The sequence below is a fragment of the Sitophilus oryzae genome, unplaced genomic scaffold (assembly GCF_002938485.1).
Source record: "Sitophilus oryzae breed Bouriz unplaced genomic scaffold, Soryzae_2.0 scaffold_111_pilon_pilon, whole genome shotgun sequence".
NCBI lineage: Eukaryota > Metazoa > Arthropoda > Insecta > Coleoptera > Curculionidae > Sitophilus > Sitophilus oryzae.
Window position 1 is genome coordinate 8,969,204 of NW_022145749.1, and position 20,203 is coordinate 8,989,406.

The window sequence follows — 20,203 nt, forward strand, 5'->3', positions numbered from 1 at the left end:
CTAATAAAACAAATTTGCCTAATGGACAAAAAATGCTTAACGTTCTTACTTATAAGAATAGAGTATTTAGCCCCTGTTTAAGTCATTTATTCAATGCTTGTAACTTTTTTAGGCTATTTTCTTTATTTACAATTTTAATTTTTCCGTATTAGATCGACCTGAGGAACAAGTACAATTAATCGAATCGTACCTGCGAGTTACAAAGCAACTGAGAAACTACGCGGCTGAGGAGGAAGACCCGATATTCAGCGAAACGGTCACTTTGGATTTATCCACCGTAGTATCGTCTGTGAGCGGACCTAAGAGGCCAAACGACAGGGTGTCGGTTGCTGAAATGAAGTCGGATTTCTTGAACTGCCTCAGCAATAAGGTAAATACAATGATGGACAAAGAAATGGGCTTATTCGATAATTTAATAACGTAGTTTGAACCCATTTGACCATACTTATTTATTATTAAGTGTTTTTTACTGCAATATTACTTATACAAAGTCTTGCAATAATGCGTCGGGATGTGCCTGTAGCTCCTGTAAAAAAGAACTTAGAAATTTTGTTTAAGTGTATACCTAAAGGATGTACTAGGGCCTATTTCAGGAAAATATTTTAACTTCTACAGGGTGGCTCAAAAAAGTGTGAGTGTATCGGGATGGTTTTTTTACTGGAACAATTGAAATAAAAACTACTGATCTGTACATACTTTTTTATAAATATCGTAATCTTAAATCATACCCAGTCTTCAAAATTCCATGCCAAACTTTCTAAAATATAAAAAAATATTTCTCCGTTTTTTATGGATCACCCTGTATACTATTTTTTGTTAAATGGAGAATTAAAAAATGAAATGAATTTTTTTTGTATTCCTGCTACTTTAACATTTTTAACGGTTTTGGAGATACTCGCGTTATACAGTATGTCTTCGGATTGTCTTTACAAGAGGAAAAACTTTTTTATTATTGGCATTTTGAGAAAAATTAATTCTTCATAAAAAATTTTGCTTGTTCTAAAACAGTTAACCCCGTTTATGCTTTTCCAAATATCCATATTGTTTTAGAGAAAATTAGAAAATACAAAGTCCTAAAAATAAAAAGGCGTTTCTATGGTAATATAATTTCGATTTCATTCTTTGATAGATGGTTATTATTATATTTAATTTATTATTCATTTTGATTAACGTCATATTTTTTGCTGTTAAAGTATCACGTTTTCCGATAATTACTACTACCCTTTCCGTAGCATTGAACTAAGTAATCTTTGTGCTTCTTTAACATCTTAAAACAGCCAAAAATATGACGTTAATTAAAATTTCAGCAACAATAATCTATCAAAGAATGAAAACGAAATTATGTTACCATAGAAACGCGTTTTGATTTTTAGGATTTAGAAAAAAATAACTATATTTTCATATTTTTTCTAATTTTCTTTAAAATGGTATGAAAATTTAGTTTGGTTAAAGTATAAACGGAATTAACCATTTCAGAACAAGCAAAATTTTTTATGAAGAATGCATTTTTCTCAAAATCTCAATAATAAAAAAGTTTTTCCTCTTGTAAAGACAATCTGGAGACATACTGTATAATTTTATAATTTTAATTAAACAAAATTTCTTCTAATTTCGTTTAAACCCTAGACTGTATCTCGCAACCTCGTGTGTCACCATATGTATCACGCCCTTGAATTTTTATTCCCAGCGCGCGTCTTTACCCTTTTCGTCTCGCTAGCTCGTGTATCACGGCCTTGATTTGTTACTCCCAGCGAAGAAGTTTCGCTTCAAAAATAAATTTGATGATGGTTCCAGAAAAACGAAATGTCGTAGTGATTTTTCACGTCGCCAAAAGAAGCTAAAAAGGTTTCTTTGCGGACGATTTTATAAACTTTTTCTAACTGTCAAAAAAAAACCTGAAATTTAAGTTTTCCGCCATATTTCCGGAAATGACAAAGATATGTTTATTTATAGTCTATAAAATGCAATGACTAATGAATATAAGGACATGTAACGCCCCTATACGGGCTGCAGCAGAATTTGTGACCTTAGACGCCTTTTCTTTTCGTGGCAAACAATGAGTCATCAGTTGGTCATCAGCGACAATTTTAGCAAATTTTAATAGTTCGTGTGTAGTGAACTTTGGATAAACTTTATTACAATGCTGATTAGTTGTTCAGCTTTCAATTGTAAAAACAGCAGTGACAAGAAAGAGCCAGGAGTTACGGTTCATAGGTAAATAAACAGTCCGCTCCACCTTTTTAGCGTTTTCTTAAGTTTTCTTATTGAATTCGATAATTATTTTTCTGATATTATATGTACTTGATGTGTGCTATACGTCGATACTAGTTTTATACCTTTAGTTAACATTTTAATACGTTTTTTTCGTAATTAATTAGTATGATGCCACCGCCTACACCATAGGCGTAGTCAAAACATTTATCAAAAATATGAATATCCCTTCAACTAGCTAAGTTAAGAAAAAAATATGGCCACGGCACTGTTTGGTGCCATGGTAACAATTTGCTCTTGGGTGTTATTTGTCTTTGAATTCTTTAGCCATTGATAAAATGAATAACTTTGAATTTTAACTGCTATTTTTTACCAACATGGCAAATATAAAATCCCTCTGTCAAAATAGTTACTGATATTCTTTAAATTGAGTGCCTCTCTTTTTACTTTCGTGAAATAGAAAAGGAAAATAATAAAACAAGTGACACTTCTTCCTCTTCTTGCAAAAATCAACACGAAATGTCATAATTGTCAAAAGTAAAATGTCATCAGCTTTTGACATTTCTAAATATCAGACAACAAAGAAAAATGCATTGCCGCCAGTTGCTAACCTAATAAAATTAACACTAGAAAAGCCCGCGGGAACTGTCAAATTCAAAGTTATTCGTTTCACAGACTATACTAAAATGATTATCATATTGTGCTCATCGACAGGCAAGTTTGTCCCAATATGATCCACCCTGTGTCTCTTACCGTTTCCGAGATCCCAGTGGTAAGTGGAGAGTATGAAAGACCTGGTATATCATGATATAAGCATATCGAATTTTCACACTGTTTTAAAGGGTCGTAAAAAGGCCCAGTGATGATTTTCGACACAACACCAACTGAACCATTTACAACCATTCAAAATGTGTCACTGTATGCCATATACCATTTTGAATAACTGCATAACTAATACATCCTCTGATAATGTTAGCAAATAAAGATAACTGTTATTTGCTATTGAAAAGAATATACTATTTGACTATTGTACCAGTTTAAATAGAATTTCCGAATACATTGAAATGTCAAAACCATAAAGCTTCGTTTAGAACCTTGAAATTAGTGGAATAAATTAGTGGTTTCAATTATACTTGAAATTTCATTCAGAACCTCGCAATTAGTGGAATAAATTAGTGGTTTGAATTAGCGTAGAAGTTTGTTCCTTTAATTTCAATTTAAGCATTCAGAACGTCAAAATTATTGGTAGACATTTTCAATTAGTAGAAAAAGTTATCAAACTTTTAACTTTTCCACTAATTATGCTTCAAAATTTGCGAGGAATGCCATTTTGGCCTTTGATTATCACCCTTCAAGAAAAAATTTGGTTAGAAATCAAAACTTTATTGTTTTATAAGCTAAATATTATGCTTTCTCTATGGATACAACAGACTACCGCAAGCTGTTGCTAGGATATTTTATTAATTTTAATTATGTTTTTTGGACATCGTGAATGATCGTAAACTAAAAAGTATAAAGTGTAATTGAAACCACTAATTTATTCCACTAATTGGGAGGTTCTGAATGAAGCTTTACTACCACTAATTTTGTCGTTCGGGATGCTTACTTCTACGCTAATTGAAACCACTAATTTTGACGTTCTGAATGAAGCTATTAAGTAGTTATTACAGTACGTCTGTCCGTTCTGTAGCTACGGGGTATCCGTGAGAGGGGAAACGATATTCTCTCGATGTTTTTCGTAAAAAAAATAGACGACGCGTCCCATCAATAAAAATTCAACAAATTTGCAAGCAGCCAATAAAATGAGTGGGCGGAGGGATTTGCGGTGACGCACTCGTCAAATCGACGTATAAAATATATTGCTGTTTATTTAAATGTTTTTTGTTCGCATTCCTTTCATAGACACAGATCCAGCAGATGCACTGTAAGTAGTATTCCACTAATATTATATAATTTTTTAATTAAACCGTTGCTATGATATCGAGCGGTTGTTTTTAGTCATATATGTATATATTTTACCGTCTCTTAAGCCCCTTCTACATATAACGTTTTAACTGTCAGTCTTAGCTGTTCCTTCAAAACGTATCGAGTAAAACTCCGAGTATACGAAAAAACGATTCGTTTTGCCTAAATTATACAGGGTGTCCCAGAAATAAGTGCAAGTATTATAACTGGTAGTATAGTACTACCCCAGAAACACGCCTATGAGGTTTTTTTCTAGAAAAAAATTATTGGATTTTTTTTTAGTTTTTAGTTAAAAAACACCATTTCTTGATAATATGGCAACATAGGTAGTAGATTAAATTTAAAAGAAAGAAAATCCAGAAAAGATCAAGTGGTTCCCAAAATTTGAGCAAAAAAATATTTTTTTTAGTAAAATAACTCTGTTATTTCGAACTTATTTGGAAAACGATAAAGAGAAAATATGTTTATTTTATCGAGATCTACCACCCCTTAAAATACTTGCACTTATTTCTGGGACACCCTGTATAACGGGATTATTCAGTTTTTCAACAAAACTGTCATTTTGTATACAACCGCAAAAATTAAATTTTAGTAAATTTTCAAGAAATAATTAGAGTGAGGCAAAAAAACTAATCTATGGAATTTATAGGTTAAAAGGAACCTAATAACCCGGAAAAAAATATCCCTGGAAGGCATGATTTTTAGCTCAATTTTAAAAGTTCTCAGTAAACATTCAAAGTTTTCCATTTAAATAACACGTAAAAAAATCTGTTTCCATTAAAAGTAACATAACTTTGAAACGGTTTATGATAAAAAAAATTTACGTCGCAGATTCTTGTAGAGCATAAAATTTCCTAAAAAAATCTATCAGAGTAATCTAGCTTTTTTGCTAAATATGAAAATTGTTAATCAATAAACACTAAAACTGCATATTTTGATTTTTTTCGCTTTTCAAAGTTTTCAAATATACGAATAATTGAATTGGAAAAAAATATTCTCAGATAGATTTTTTAGAAAAGTTTATAATCTACAAGAATCCGTGATGTAAATGTTTTTTTGTCATACGCTCCCAAAAACAGCTATTTTACGGACTCATTTCAGTCCGTAAAATGTTTCTTTTTCGGCCTAGGCCGTAAAGGTCGTCATGGCAACCTTTATGGACTAAAATGTCTAAATTCGTTATTTGGTTGTTTTATTTTGTCATTCGAAATTTGTCACAAAATCACATAAAATTATACATATATTTATAATTAAATTATTAAATACTAACAATATCAAAAGCTAAGTTATTTGTTTAAAGTAAGTACCTAGGTACCTATTTAAAAGAGGCTTTTAAATTAAAATATTCTTAAATTACAGTCACAAACATTCAAACCATCGTCAATTTGGTCGAAATATTCCATGCTGAGAGCAGTGTTAAGTGTTAAAGAAGATATTTATATTGACAAATTTCCAAAACTTTTGCTTTTTTGAAGAGGAATTCGGTTGGTTACGAGCCTAAAAAGTCTAAGGTTTTGTCCATAAAAGAGATCGGTGATTTTTTGGCCACGGCTAGTGATGAAACTTATTTACTTACTAAGGTAAGTTTGCGATAATGATTTTTAAAATATATAGATGGTTTCTTATTCCATTGTATTTGATTTTTAAATTATTAAATACTAACAATATCAAAAGCTAAGTTATTTGGAAAAATAAAAATGAAATGAACAATTTTGTGCATTTTGAAAACTTGCATCTGCAATCGAAACGACTCCTCCATTGGCAGGTAAATTTACTTTCTGATGAGGTGGAGTAAATGCGAACGATGATGTACTTGGTAATACATCCGTGGAAGTGGTCGCGATTTTCTTTTCCCCCATTAGCAGTTTGCAAACTTTCTTCTTTTTCTCAATAGATTCTTCTATGTAACCTTCGGCCACTGTGGACGACCTAAATAATTATTGTTGTTTAGAACAAGATCGGAAAATATTAAAATTTTTACCTCCAACCTCCTAGGCGTTTCAGCGATGTAAAATCCACATCTGCATCTGCAGCAAGAGTAGCAGAACTACGTCGGAAACAATGACCTGTATATTCGTTTGGGTTCGACAACTTTAAAAATGCTGCTACAATCGATGGCATCTTCCCAAATGAATGAATGCCGACTCGTTGCACGGTGCATTTTCCTTTACGATAAGAGATGAAGACATAATCATGTGGTACATTTTTTGGCCTAAGACAAGCATATTTTCTATACAACTCAACTGGATTGACAACGTTCCCTTCGTTCACCACCGGAAACACTCTTTTGATATTAGTTTTTGTATCCGCAAGGGTAACTAAAAGGCAGCTGTTGTCTTTTTCTATGATGTCTTGCACTCGTAGAGAGTACAATTCTTCTCTTCTACATGCTCCACAAAGGCCAATGACAAGAGCTACCTAAAAATCAAATACAATGGAATAAGAAACCATCTATATATTTTAAAAATCATTATCGCAAACTTACCTTAGTAAGTAAATAAGTTTCATCACTAGCCGTGGCCAAAAATCACCGATCTCTTTTATGGACAAAACCTTAGACTTTTTAGGCTCGTAACCAACCGAATTCCTCTTCAAAAAAAGCAATAAGTTTTGGAAATTTGTCAATATAAATATCTTCTTTAACACTTAACACTGCTCTCAGCATGGAATATTTCGACCAAATTGACGATGGTTTGAATGTTTGTGACTGTAATTTAAGAATATTTTAATTTAAAAGCCTCTTTTAAATAGGTACCTAGGTACTTACTTTTTCGTGGAAATAATTTAGCAATACATCTTCATTTACAACGAATACGCCATTTTTGTCTTTCCATTCATTAAAAACATCATATTCTTTCTGGTAAATGGCACGAGACTTCACAGGAAGTAAATCCAACACGATTTCTTTGGCCTTATTAGCAATATGTTCGGGATTTTGGAACATTTTAAAATTGTTGATGAATTTGTGTGATTTTGTGACAAATTTCGAATGACATGTCAAAATGCGATGAAATAAACAAACTCGTTACTAAGATATGAATTTATAAGCCAACTTTTTCAAACATTATAATTTCAAATATGGAAAATTTGCAAATATGCGTTCTAAAAAACTGTAAAAAGCGTATGACAAAAAATAGTGTATGTAACACGTACCTAAATTATGTTTTTTAGGACTCATCTACTATTTCGGACTCGGCTAACGCCTCGTCCGCAAACAGTAATGATTCGTCCTAAAAAACATCATTTTAGGTACTAGTTACATAAATAGCTATTATCGTAAACCGTTTCAAAGTTATGGTACTTTTAATGGAAAAATATTTTTTTACGTGTTATTTAAATGGAAAACTTTGAATGTTCACCGACACCTTTTAAAATTGAGCTAAAAATCCTGCCTTCCGGGAATATCTTTTTCTCGGTTATTCGGTTAATTTTAACCCATAGGTTAGTAATTCCATAGGTTAGTTTTTTTGGCTCACCCTGACGAATATATTACAGCATATTTAATAATCTAATATTTTTACATAGTTTTACAACATACTTTTACAGAATTGTTTAAATATATTTAATAATTACCAAACGATACTATTTTCACAGTTTCATGTTTGCAAATGAAATTTAAACCATATATGCACTTTTGTAGTAAAATTCTAGTAATATACACAAAACTGATCGGTATAACCCATGGTACAAAGAATACAAGGTATGATCGATAGCGGCTCCAATTTCGTTCAGTTCGCGCATACCACCTGTGACGTCACTAGGAAAATAATGAATAAATAAAAAATAAAGAAAGTTGACAGGAGATCTGCATTTTTGAGGTTATGGTTAAGAAATGTTTATTTTTAAGACTTTTTAGTTCGTTTAATTTAATAATTACTAAAACCAGCAGTTCCAAAAATATATTTAAAAATAATAATTATCTATTAACATGGATTTGGACGATAGGTAAGAATACTAAATTTATTTCTATATTCGGTATAAAATTGTTTATTAGGTTTTTAGTTTGCGATGTTTATGGTAAATAATTTTCATTTTCATTGCCTCTGAATTCACATGAGGACAGAGTTGAGGATATCTATGGAAAAGTAACCACAAGAGGAATTGTTACATCATTTAAAAAATATTGGGAAGTTTATTGTTTCCCATCGAAAAGTAGAAAATGCCAATGCAGATGAACGTATTGTAATTGTGATAGAAGTAATTCTAAGGGTGAAGTTTATTATAATTAGTGGAAGTAATACCAAGGGTGAAGTTTATTATAATTAGTGACCTCTGCTTCTTTTTATATGTAGAAGTTTCTGGTTTTGAGAATAAATCGGTTGAACGACACCCAAAATTTAAAGGAAGTATTTGCATACCCAGAATATGCCCATCAAGGATTATATAGCTCAAATTTCCTTTAATGGTAGGCAATTATTCAATGCAAATTAACTTTTTAAGTGACTAAAATATTAAATAGTTTACAATATGGTATATCACTAAAAATATATTACTTTTAGGTACAATTAGGGCCCGATACATTTCAAAAAGTAGAATATTATTTTATATTAAATGAGGTATTGTACTAACAATCAATTTATATTAATAACGGACATTAAAAAATAACAGAATAAATAGTTCTTTTTTATACTACAAAATAAACTATAGAATACAACAGTATTCAAAAAAATAAATAAAAGTTATGTCCCGGCCGAGATTCGAACTCCGGTCTCTCGTTTCCTAGCCCGACTCCTTACGCACTGCTCCACAGTAACTTGCTTAGCGATAATTCAATGACGGTATATAAACAAAAAAACAGGTTTATAACAATATCTTGACGATTTGAACTGGCGCGCGGAGCGTGCTGACCAATAGCGCCTGTTATCACCTGTGACGTAGCGACCAACCTGCGCAATATCATACCTTGTACCTTGTATTCTTTGTACCATGGGTATAACCTATAAACGTTATGTATAGACAGGACATCTTTTTATTTATGTGATCAGTTCATTTATTTTTACTTGGTAAACACTTCGTGTTTGTATTTACAAACTGTTTACCAAGTAAAAAATATAATGCGTTTTGTGAGAAAGTTTAAATAAACTATTTTTCATGGTTTTAATATTTTATAAAACCGCGTCATACTGTCCTGGACGTTTGTAATGTTGTTTGTTCACTATTACCATTCTTTGGTTAATCCAGCTTTATGAGATAGTGAAACAATCATAAGCTAGGCCACCAAAGAGAAAGAATAGTGCGTTTTGTGAGTGGACATCTACCTCCTACGAGTGTACACACCCTTCCTCGGTGGGGTTTAGCCCTCCATGCCCTTCACAGTCGAGGAGCTTGTCTCCGGCTGAGGGTGCAGGCTAGACTTTGATGATGCAATTTGTAGTTAAATTATTTGACTTTTTAGTTTTTCTAAATTAAATATAAAAGTTTTCATCTGCCAGTTATACCAGGGGAAACAAAATGTTGATATTTTGGTGTGTGTTATAAAATTGTGTTTATTGTTTTTGTAATGTCACTGTCATTGAATAGTCATATTATTATTGTTTATTAATGTTTACTCTATTAGAGATGGTTTTAAGTTCTGAAGTATCGCCTATTATTGGTTTAATTGGTCATTGTAGATTAACTTTTGGACTTAAAACCATATCTGCTAGAGTAACTGTCCAAACAGACAATACTAATATGATGTTTCAAAGACAGTAACATTACATAAATCATAAACACTATTTTATAGGTCTGCTGACTAGGACCAAAAGCAAAGGCATGGTTTTAACCCTCAACTGACGTGGTGGGGTCCAGCGGACCCCAACCGCTACTTAAACCTCTGTAAAATGTTTACGTTTAAGAATTAGGTCTCGCCGCGCCATTTACCTTTAAGTTAGGGTACCAATATGCAACTGTTAAAGGCGCACTTGATCTTATCAAGTATTGTTCCTACCAGCGGGGGCTAAAGTTTCATTGGGGTCTGTGTGGCACCACCACGCCAAGAATGTTACATTATTAGGATGGTGGGTAGTCTAAAAAGTGTGCCTCACTGGGACGCTAATTTTGAGGAAGCATTAATTGAGTGGATTGATGAACTTGAGGCTTAAGTGAGATGAAGATAATCGAGACATTGATTTTTCTCCGAATAATAACCATAACTCCGATTCTGAATCTCTTACTTATAGAAGAGAGAAAATTGAATAATCAATAACAGAAAAGAAAGAGATGTGGTATATGGCAACCATATATGTCAATGAAGAAATGACAAAAAAACAAAAATCTCACGGATCAAATGTGCACGATCCATGTGCGGCAAATGCAGATCCTATATTAGCATGAAATGTATTTGAAAAAGTTATGTACATTAAAGGTTTGCAGTTTTGTTGAAAATAATTTATGTTTATTACTTTAGCTTCACATTTCAGTTGTTTGTACTTTTAATAATACGGTAAAATCATAAAATATATATATATATGTTTTTAATTTCTATGGGTTTCTTAGCCAAGTTATATTTCTGATGTCAAAAGTTCCTAAAAAATGCGTTTTACTTTATTTTTGTGTTCGTTCTTATTAATTTGTTGAAAACTAATGAAATTGTTTGTTCACAAGTTTGATATACTGTAAACAGTGTTAAAATAACAAGCTTCTTTATAAAATCTCTTCAACATGTATTTTAAACTGAAAAAAAAATTGGGGTCCGTCGGACCCCAGCATGCCCTAAGCGTTACAAAAATTCACCACGCCATGCGCCAGTTGAAGGTTAATATAAAAAATACGAAAAAATGTCAGTGCCTTCTTTAAAAGCGAATATATCTTAAAAAAATAAAGCTATTGAGATGAATCAAAAAACAAACTATCGAGAAAAGATATACCTAGATGATAAACTGAAATTCCTTGCTTTGTTAACGTACTCCACAGGGTGTTTTAAACTTTCACCAAAACATCAACATTCTTTTTTCCCTCGTATAATTGACAGATGGCAACTTTCATTTTTAATGTAGAAAGAGATACTAAAAAGTCAAATAATTTAGCTACAAATTGCCTAAAAAATAATCATCATCGAACATGATCGAAAAAAAAAACGGCGTTGTACTATCCTGAACGTTCATAATGTTGTTTGTTCACTATTATCATTCTTTGGTTAATCAAGCTTTATGATATAGTGAAACAATCATAAGCCAGATCACCAAAGAGAAAGAATAGTGCGTTTTGTGAGCTGCGAATGATCATCGACGACATTGTCATATTGAGCAGGCAGTCTAAGGCAACGGGAGCTGTGATACAATCGTGAACACGTATCACACCACCAGTTCCTTAATTGCCGACACAATCACAATAGTGTATTCACTTTTTTATAACGATTTCTTTGTTTATATCTTCTTGTGATGTCGGTTGAGCTCTTCTGCGTCCAAAGGCACCATAATCTGTGATAGGTCCATTAATGCTATCAGCAGATATTGGTTCCTTAAAACGCAACAGGTCTTTAAAGGTTCTTATTTCGTTGAATAAATGAAATTCACAACGCTGGGGTTGAACCCCGGTGACAAGCAGAATTTACTGTCAACCGAAGTCAAACCACCTGCTTTGTGATTTTCAACATAAATATATAAATATTAAAATATATTATTTAGGAGCTATAACATTTCTTATGTTTCTTAAGTGATATATTTTCTTAAATCCCTATACCTATATTTATGAAAGTGATAATCTGCTAAAAATTGTTTTATTGGCCGCAATTTGATAAGTATTTTGTTGAGTTGTTTCTTTTATAATTTTACATAAGTATACAGGGTGTATGAAACTAAAAATACTGCTCGCCGATTTGTCCTATCCCTGTTAGTTTCTGAAATACAGGACGAATTTGAAATTGTTGCATTTTTCGACTCTTCTCGTTTCTCGGTTATCTTATAACTTATCCAAGAGATAAAAACTGAGTCTCATAGAGTTTTAGTAGCGTAACTTGTTTTTCGCTGGGAGCTGTTATTCTTAAAATATGATAACTCGTTTTAAATGGAATACCCTGTATATTATTTTCCATATTATGAGCTTTCCAGAAATATAATATACCCTATACTTATTTTCATAAAAATGGTATACAAGGTGGCGCACCTCATTCGCCTCGGTTGATTATACCAAATTATACGAAAACGGAAAGATGTAGAAACAAAATATTTTATGGTTATATGTGGGGAGACAATGTGCACAATTTAAAATTATTTTGAAATATACAAGGTGTTTCAGAACTAAGATCCATACCAAAGTTATATATTTTCTTATGGAACACCCAGTATTTTATTTAATTTTTGGATTCTTGGGTCCAAAAAAAGGCATTTATTGTAAGAGTTAAATATGTTTAAAATCTTTAATTTTTGAGATATTTAAAGATATTTATATTAACACCCTGTACATTACTTTTTAGAATTAATTCTTATGCTGAGTTTAAAAGTAGAGAAATAAACTTTACTGAAAAATGGTATTAGTATTTGTTCGTTAAATTTATACAGGGCTATCAAAAGTTGCTGTAACACCCTGTATTTTTTAAAATAAGTCGAAGCAGATTCAAATGCTCTTTCAAACTATATTAGGGTTTCCTATACCTATCTAGCTCAGATTTTGAATAAAAATCGATTTTTAAATAAAATTGAAATCAAGATGGCTGGTGTCGCTATGGCAATTTTCTAGTGACATTTAGTAACTATTTTCAAAGTCAACATTAGTTTATGGACATTATTATTTATAATTTATAACAGTTTACTTAAATGTACCTACAATAGTTTAATAAGTAAGTATTTTTTATTTTATCAAGAAAAATAAAGCAGTATCTGCTGGCGGAACGAATAGATATGTTACAAGTGATTTTATTCTGTGAGGAAAATTGCTTCTTGGCCTCAAGGACTTATGATCAAAGATATCCAGATAGGAATCTTCCTGATAATCGTTCCTTTGAAAAACTGCTTGTCCTATTTCGCAGAGCTGGTAGTGTGGTTTATAAAAAAACCTATTAGGCAGAAACCTGTCGTTGGAAGTGAAAAGAAAAATGAATTTGCCGTAATTGGCTCTTTTATAGAAAATCCATGTATGTACGAGTTATCGTAAAATAAATCAAAAAACTTTCATTGTTGATAGAAGAATAAATACATATTTAAAAAATATTACTTAATAAACTATTGTAGGTAAATTAAATAAAAGTAAACTAGTGTAAATTTAAATAAGTCCATAAACTAATTTCGATTTTGAAACTACTGTCACTAGAAAGAGAAACTTGACATGACGACGCTAGCTCTCTTGGCTGCCGCTGTATGAAAAATTGCTCTTTATTCAAAATCTGAGCTAGATAGGTATAGGAAACCCTAATATAGTTTGAAAAAGCATTTGATTCTCCTTCGATTTATTTAAAAAATCCAGGGTGTTGTATTTGAAATAACCAAGTTTTTATGTAAAATAAATCAGCGTTTTTTGACACCCCTGTATAAATTTAAGGAAACAATAACATTTTCTGTAAAGTTTATTTCTCTATCTTTAAACTCAGCACAAGAATTAATTCTGAAAAGTAATATACAGGGTGTTAAAAATCTATTCTATCGTAGCTCGCAAATTTAAATATCTTTAAATATCTCAAAAACCAAATATTTTAAACATATTTAACCCTTATAATAAATGCCTTTTTTGGGCCCAAGAATTCAAAAATAAAATAAACTACCGGGTGTTTGTGTTCCATAAGAAAAAAATATAACTTTGGTATGGATCTTAGTTCTGAAACACCCTGTATATTTCAAAATAATTTTAAATTGTGCACATTGCCTCCCCACATATACCCATAAAATATTTTGTTTCTACACCTCTCTAATTTCGTATAATCAACCGAGGAGGTAAAACTATGGTTATTGGCTATTCCACGCTAGTTTCTGTGTGTATATCAATAACTCCGATTGACACTGTAAGATGCACAAGTTTATTTTCAATGCAGTATATTAAAAAAACACGATAAAAAGCAAAATTATCTGGTTAGATTCAATTAAATGAAATAATACACTTTTAAAAACTATGTTGAGTTATGTTAAAAAATTAAATAACGAATTTTTTACCTTATTAATGAAAAAGTACAGATTTTTAGAAAAAGAGAATAAGAAATATATACAAGGTGTCCCATTTAAAAACATAAATTTCAGTCATATTTTGAAAATGACAGCTCCCAGCTTAAATAAGTGTAAATATTTTGAGCGGTGGTATATTTCAACCCCAAAACACGTCTATGCGTTTTTTTTTTCAAAAAATATTGAAAATCTGATTTTTTTAGTTCTTAGTTAAAAAACATAATTTCTTGATAATACGAACTTTTATTTTTGATAATATCCTTGACCCAGAAAAGATCAGTGGTTCTCAAAATTTAAGTAAAAAATAAGTTTTTTTTATTTTCATAGTAAAATAACAAATAACTCGGTTATTTTGGACTTATTTGAAAAACGGCAAAGAGAAAATATGTTTCTTTTATCGAGCTCTACCAGCCCTGAGAATATTTGCACTTATTTAAAACTCGCCCTGTATAAAAAGAAAAATAAAGCGTTCAAATAGATTTTAAACTTACATTGAGTTTCCTTGAAAAAATGTCACAATTAAATATTATGAAAAACAAACATCTTGAGAACACTAGTATTAAATGTACGAATGAAAAATGTTTATAATTATTTTTAGTTACATTCTTTAATTATATAGGGTGAGTCTTAAATAACTGCAAATATTTTCAGACCTTATAGATCCCGACAAAAAAAAATTCCCTTTCTTCGAAAAATTAGAAACTTTTATTCCTTTAAGATCTGTTTCTGGGGTCGAAATATACTACCCCTAAAGGCTCACCCTGTATTTAGTAATCATACCTTTCTATTTGTTAAAAATAAGAAGGAAGTTTAATTTAATAATTAAATTTTACAAATTCTTAATACAATTATTTGAAAGTATCGATTTTAAAACCAGAGTTGATGAAATATTTTGAAAAATATAATAATCAAATGTTATAGCTTTGATAGATTTAAAATATAAAGATGTACAAACAGTTTTAACTACCGAGTATATTTAAAATTGCACAAAATCAACCGGCATTACTAGAACTTATACAAAAACGTTGAACTAAAACAAACATAAACAATACGTGTTGGCTTAAAATTGCATTTAAAAGCAATTACCTAAGCTTTATGATTCATATACAAGCATAAAGCACTAGATAAATGCCTGTAAATGAACTTTCTGTTTCAAAAATAAAATTAATATTTACTAAGAATATTATAAGTACACTTACCCCCCTAACATCACAACTAACTTTAAAGACACTAACCGAACACTATTTGAAGTCGAACTAAAACATTTTTATGTGTATCTTGTCATTTATACCCATGGGGCTATTAAGTTAAGTGGGGGTTAATAATATTTTTGCCACCAATAAGAAGCTTCCGTTTGGGTGTACCTGCCTGGATGGTATCTTGGTACGTCTAAATTCTTCTTAAATTATATGCAGATATTGTAATATTATTATTTATAGGAAGAAATAACCATTATATTTTTACTAAATTACTATGGGGTTTATAAAAATATATACAATGGATTTTTATTTAATATTATGTCAGAAAATAAGATAGATAAAGTTTAGTTTGTACAGGATGGGTCAAATTCGACGCTTTTAAATGGAAACACCCTTTTCTATAGGAGATAGACAAAAACTAATATCGGTGTCTGGAGCTCAATTTTTGTCAAAAACATGATGGTGAAAACCGCATATCGATATCTGTTACCGTTTCGGAGTTACGGGGTGTTTTTCAAAAATATGCATTTTTAACAAATCGCTGTAACTTTTGTGCTATGGAAAATTTTGTATTTTTGAAAACATTTCCAAAGCACCTTTTACGTAGAATTTAATGGTTTAAGTATAATTTTTTTAAAAGTAATAATTTAAGAATTATCAACAGAAAATTTAATTTTTTATATGAGACACCCTGTATATCTTTAATTTATTAAAAAGAATTTAAAATTACCTTTCCAAAAATATAACACACTTGATATTTTGCTCGATTCCTCTTCGAGAGATAGAGTATACAAAAATTCGCCCGCTTTAAATATGTAGGCTTTGACCGGCACCGGCTGTAATGCAAAAAAATTCTAGCTGTAAGCATCAATTAAAACGAAAATAATATTTGCTATAATAGATGCAGAATTTTATAACAATTTAAAATATATTTAACCAACATCAACACCTTTAAACTATATCTGATAACAATAAAAATAAATAGCAAACCAAGACATCAGATTTTGCTGCAGGTGTTCGACCGTCTTCTGTTATGGACAGACGGGGCCGTTTCTGAACATTTCTCGCGGAATTCATTAACTCAGTGGGGGTGAAAGATACCCTCTCATAACTGCTAAGTATTTCTAATTCTTGTCTAGATTATACGGAAGAATAAGGAACCTTTATTCTTCCGCAAATATATCCATAGGATTAGATCCATGGGCACTAAGTCAGGTGGCCTCGACGGCCAACGGCTGGGATCTTGGTTAGCTATTCAATTATTCTTGAAATTGGCTGCAAAAATTTGCTGATAACTTCAGCGTTCTGAGGCGGTGCCTCCTCTTGCTGGAAAAATATGTTTTCGAGTTCCATTAAGGGCATATCATCAATAAGGGGTCCAAAGCCTACCAGTTAAAAGTGGCGAACTTTTAAAAATTCTGTATTTCGAAGGGGAATATAACAAAATATCAAGTGTGCTATATTTTTGGAAAGGTAATTTTAAATTCTTTCCGGTTAATTAAAAATATAAAGGATGTCCCAAATAAAAAATCAATTTTTCTGTTGATAACTCTTAAATTATTGATTTTAAAAAAATTATACTTAGACCATTAAATTCAACGTAAAAAGGTGCTTTGAAAATGTTTTCATAGAAATACAAAATTTTCCATAGCAAAAAAGTTACAGCGATTTGTTAAAAATGCACATTTTTGAAAAACACCCTGTAACTCCTAAACGGTAACAGATATTGATGTGCGGTTTTCACCATCATATTTTTGATGAAAATTGAGCTCCAGACACCGATATTAGTTTTCGTCTATCTGCTATAGAAAAGGGTGTTTCCATTTAAAAGCGTCGAATTTGACCCACCCTGTACACTCAGATGCAAAAAAAACGCAACGGAGAAATTTTTGGTCAAATTTAAAGTGTTATGTTTTTGTTGTTTTTAGCCCTATTTTTATGATTTTTTTTGCAAACTGTATATAATTATATCAACTTTAATTCGTAAACTCAGTTTTTTATAATCTTTAATATTTTCCATATTATACAGGGTTAATCGAGGGGTTGTTTTTTACCTTAAATTTAAATCACCCTGTGTAATAATTTCGTGTGTAAATTTTCCTAAAATATAATTTTACGGTCAGAACCATGACTTCTGAGCACTTTGTTTTTTGATTCATGTCAATACATGCTTTGGTTAATTTTTAAGACCAAAATGAATTGATCACGATCAATTTGCAATTTTTCAATTATCATTACTTTTTGATATAATTTTTTAATATGACGGAATGGTTTTGGTGACTATTGTCGTAAGGTTATATTGCGCTGTATTGGATACTCTATACTAAATTTAAAAAACGTTAAAAGCTAACGATATAGAGTCCGGGTTTTAATAAACATTAATAACGATAACAGAACTAAGGATATTAAAGAAAAAATCTGTAATACTCAAGCACACAAACAGAAAACAAAAATTGTAAAAATACCCTAATACTTATTACCTTCCTTGGCTGCTATAACTGCTGTATATGTCTGTTCATACTGTCATTGAGGCTGCATATATCATATTGCTTTATGTTTTCCTATTCTTCTTTAAGGACCACGTGAAGTTCTTTAAACCCTTTTGCTAAACATTTCCCAAACGTCGAACATGTCACAAGTCGCCTTGTCATATTCAAAAATAACTTCAAAAAGAAATGATAATTGAAAAAAATTGCAAATTGTTGGTGGCAAGTTCATTTTGCTCTTAAAAATTAACCAAAGTATGTATTGACATGATCCAAAAAACAAAATGCTCAGGAGACATGGTTCTGACCGTAAAATTATAATTTAGGAAAATTGACACGCGAAATTATTGCACAAGGTGTTTTAAAGTTAGGGTAAAAAAACAACCTCTCGAGTAACCCTGTATAATATGCCAATTACTAAAGTTTATAAAAAAACTGAGTATACGAATTAAAGTTGATCTAACACTTTATATTTGACTAAAATTTTGTCCGTTGCGTTTTTGAGTGTATGTATTCTAATTGTATCTCTCTTATTATGAATGTTTATTTCACAAATGACTTGATACTTAAGGAGGTTTTGAGCAGTGAGGGTAGGGGTTGCCAGATTTCTATATTGTGATTCTGTTTAATTGAAAACTATTACAGAATAAAAGATATTAGTATGGATTGGAAATTATAGAAGCGATGGAATTAAAAAAAAATAGAAATTTACTAGTCTGATTCATAACCTTCAAATACTTCCTGTTGTTCTTCTTGATCTTCGTCTTGTTCGTTTTCTTCATCCTGGATGTAAGTAAATTGCGTCAATAGTGATGTATCTCATGTTTCTTCGTTGGTATCAAACGATTTCTTCGTTGGTATCAAACGAATCCTCTACTATTGGTGATTCAACATTAGAATATGACCGGCCTTGACAATTTGTACATGCCAGAGAATGTCTGAGGCAATTTTGTGATAAAACTTACCGTTTTGCTGAAAATCGCGAAAAAAACAATTTTTTTTCGACATTTTTGACCTTTGACCTCGCATAATTTTTTTTCCAGGCACCGGAATGATTCGGTATTTTAAAATGTTATTTTTAATTATGTTTTAGATAATTACACGCATTTGTAAATTTATTTATATACTATACTTATAATATTTATTTCTTGTTGTAAATTTATGTACCTTCGAATGTCTAGATTGACCGGACTATAAAAAATAATTCGACGTATAGAGGGAGCATTAGAAAATACAGTGTGTAAATTTCAATATCTCTACATTTTGATAAACCTGATATTGCTCTTTAACTTTTTTTTTGAAAGATTAACAGACATTTAAAAGTAATTTTTAAAAGCATACTCAGATAACCAGATTTCTATAAATTTGAAGAAACTACATTCTTTACGTATGCGAATATTCTTGTGCCTAGTAGCTTTTGTAAAATAACTACAAATTTATTTAAGTAATATTAAGACGATACCAGTAAAATCGGTACTACATTTTATTCAAATTATTTAAAAATTATTTATGTTTTGATGTTTATTTTTGTTTATTCTAATAATAAATGTAGCTATATTCCGAATATATATTAGCAAATTACTTACCTATTAAATGGTACTACACGATACAAACCGTACATTTCAGTAGTTTAAATTATTGTAATATGTTTTAAATCAAACAAATGTATTTGGATGACTGATAAAGACACCCCAAAAAATTATATTGATATCTCAATTTTTTCCTTTGCTCGAGGAGACTAGGCTCTAGGCTTAAAAACTGCTAGTCATATTAGTTTACTTTTTTAGTCTTTTACTCTACTTTTTTCTTGTGTTTACCTTACAGCATTTTGTTTTGAGGCACCACAACAATACCGAATGTAAACACTAGAAAATGTGTAAATAAATAATTGCTTTTTATCAGCGGCGTTTGAAAGAATTTTGATGTATTATATCGGGTGTTTCTCAAAAGTAGCACAGCCCTATATCTTTTTTATTTTTTTCAGATAAAGAAACGAGATTTGGTATGTTTAGTATATGACATAAATTAGGACTGATTTACGTATTCAATTGTTTTCGGTAACTTCCTGTTTCACAGGAAATGGCTACGGAAACGTATCTTATGTCAACTTTTGGCATTTTCAATTAAAAAATAGCATTTTAAATTTCAGTTTACAGTGCCATGGTCATAAATGTAACGAAAATTTGTACTCGAAATAATGTGTGGTACCAAATTATTCGTAAAAAAATGCTTTTTCCAAATATGAGCCACCCTCGTTTCATTTGAAAAAATT

The 20,203-nt window shown here is 30.8% G+C and overlaps 1 protein-coding gene across 1 annotated transcript in view; it reads left to right on the forward strand.

The window, feature by feature from the left end:
• The window catches only part of LOC115885386 (cytoplasmic aconitate hydratase-like), a 54,055-nt gene that overhangs the window by 11,521 nt on the left and 22,331 nt on the right, over positions 1-20,203 (forward strand). The window contains exon 9 of the mRNA XM_030904285.1: positions 153-370. Coding sequence (XP_030760145.1) covers positions 153-370 — 218 coding nt within the window. The remainder of the gene's footprint in view (positions 1-152; positions 371-20,203) is intronic.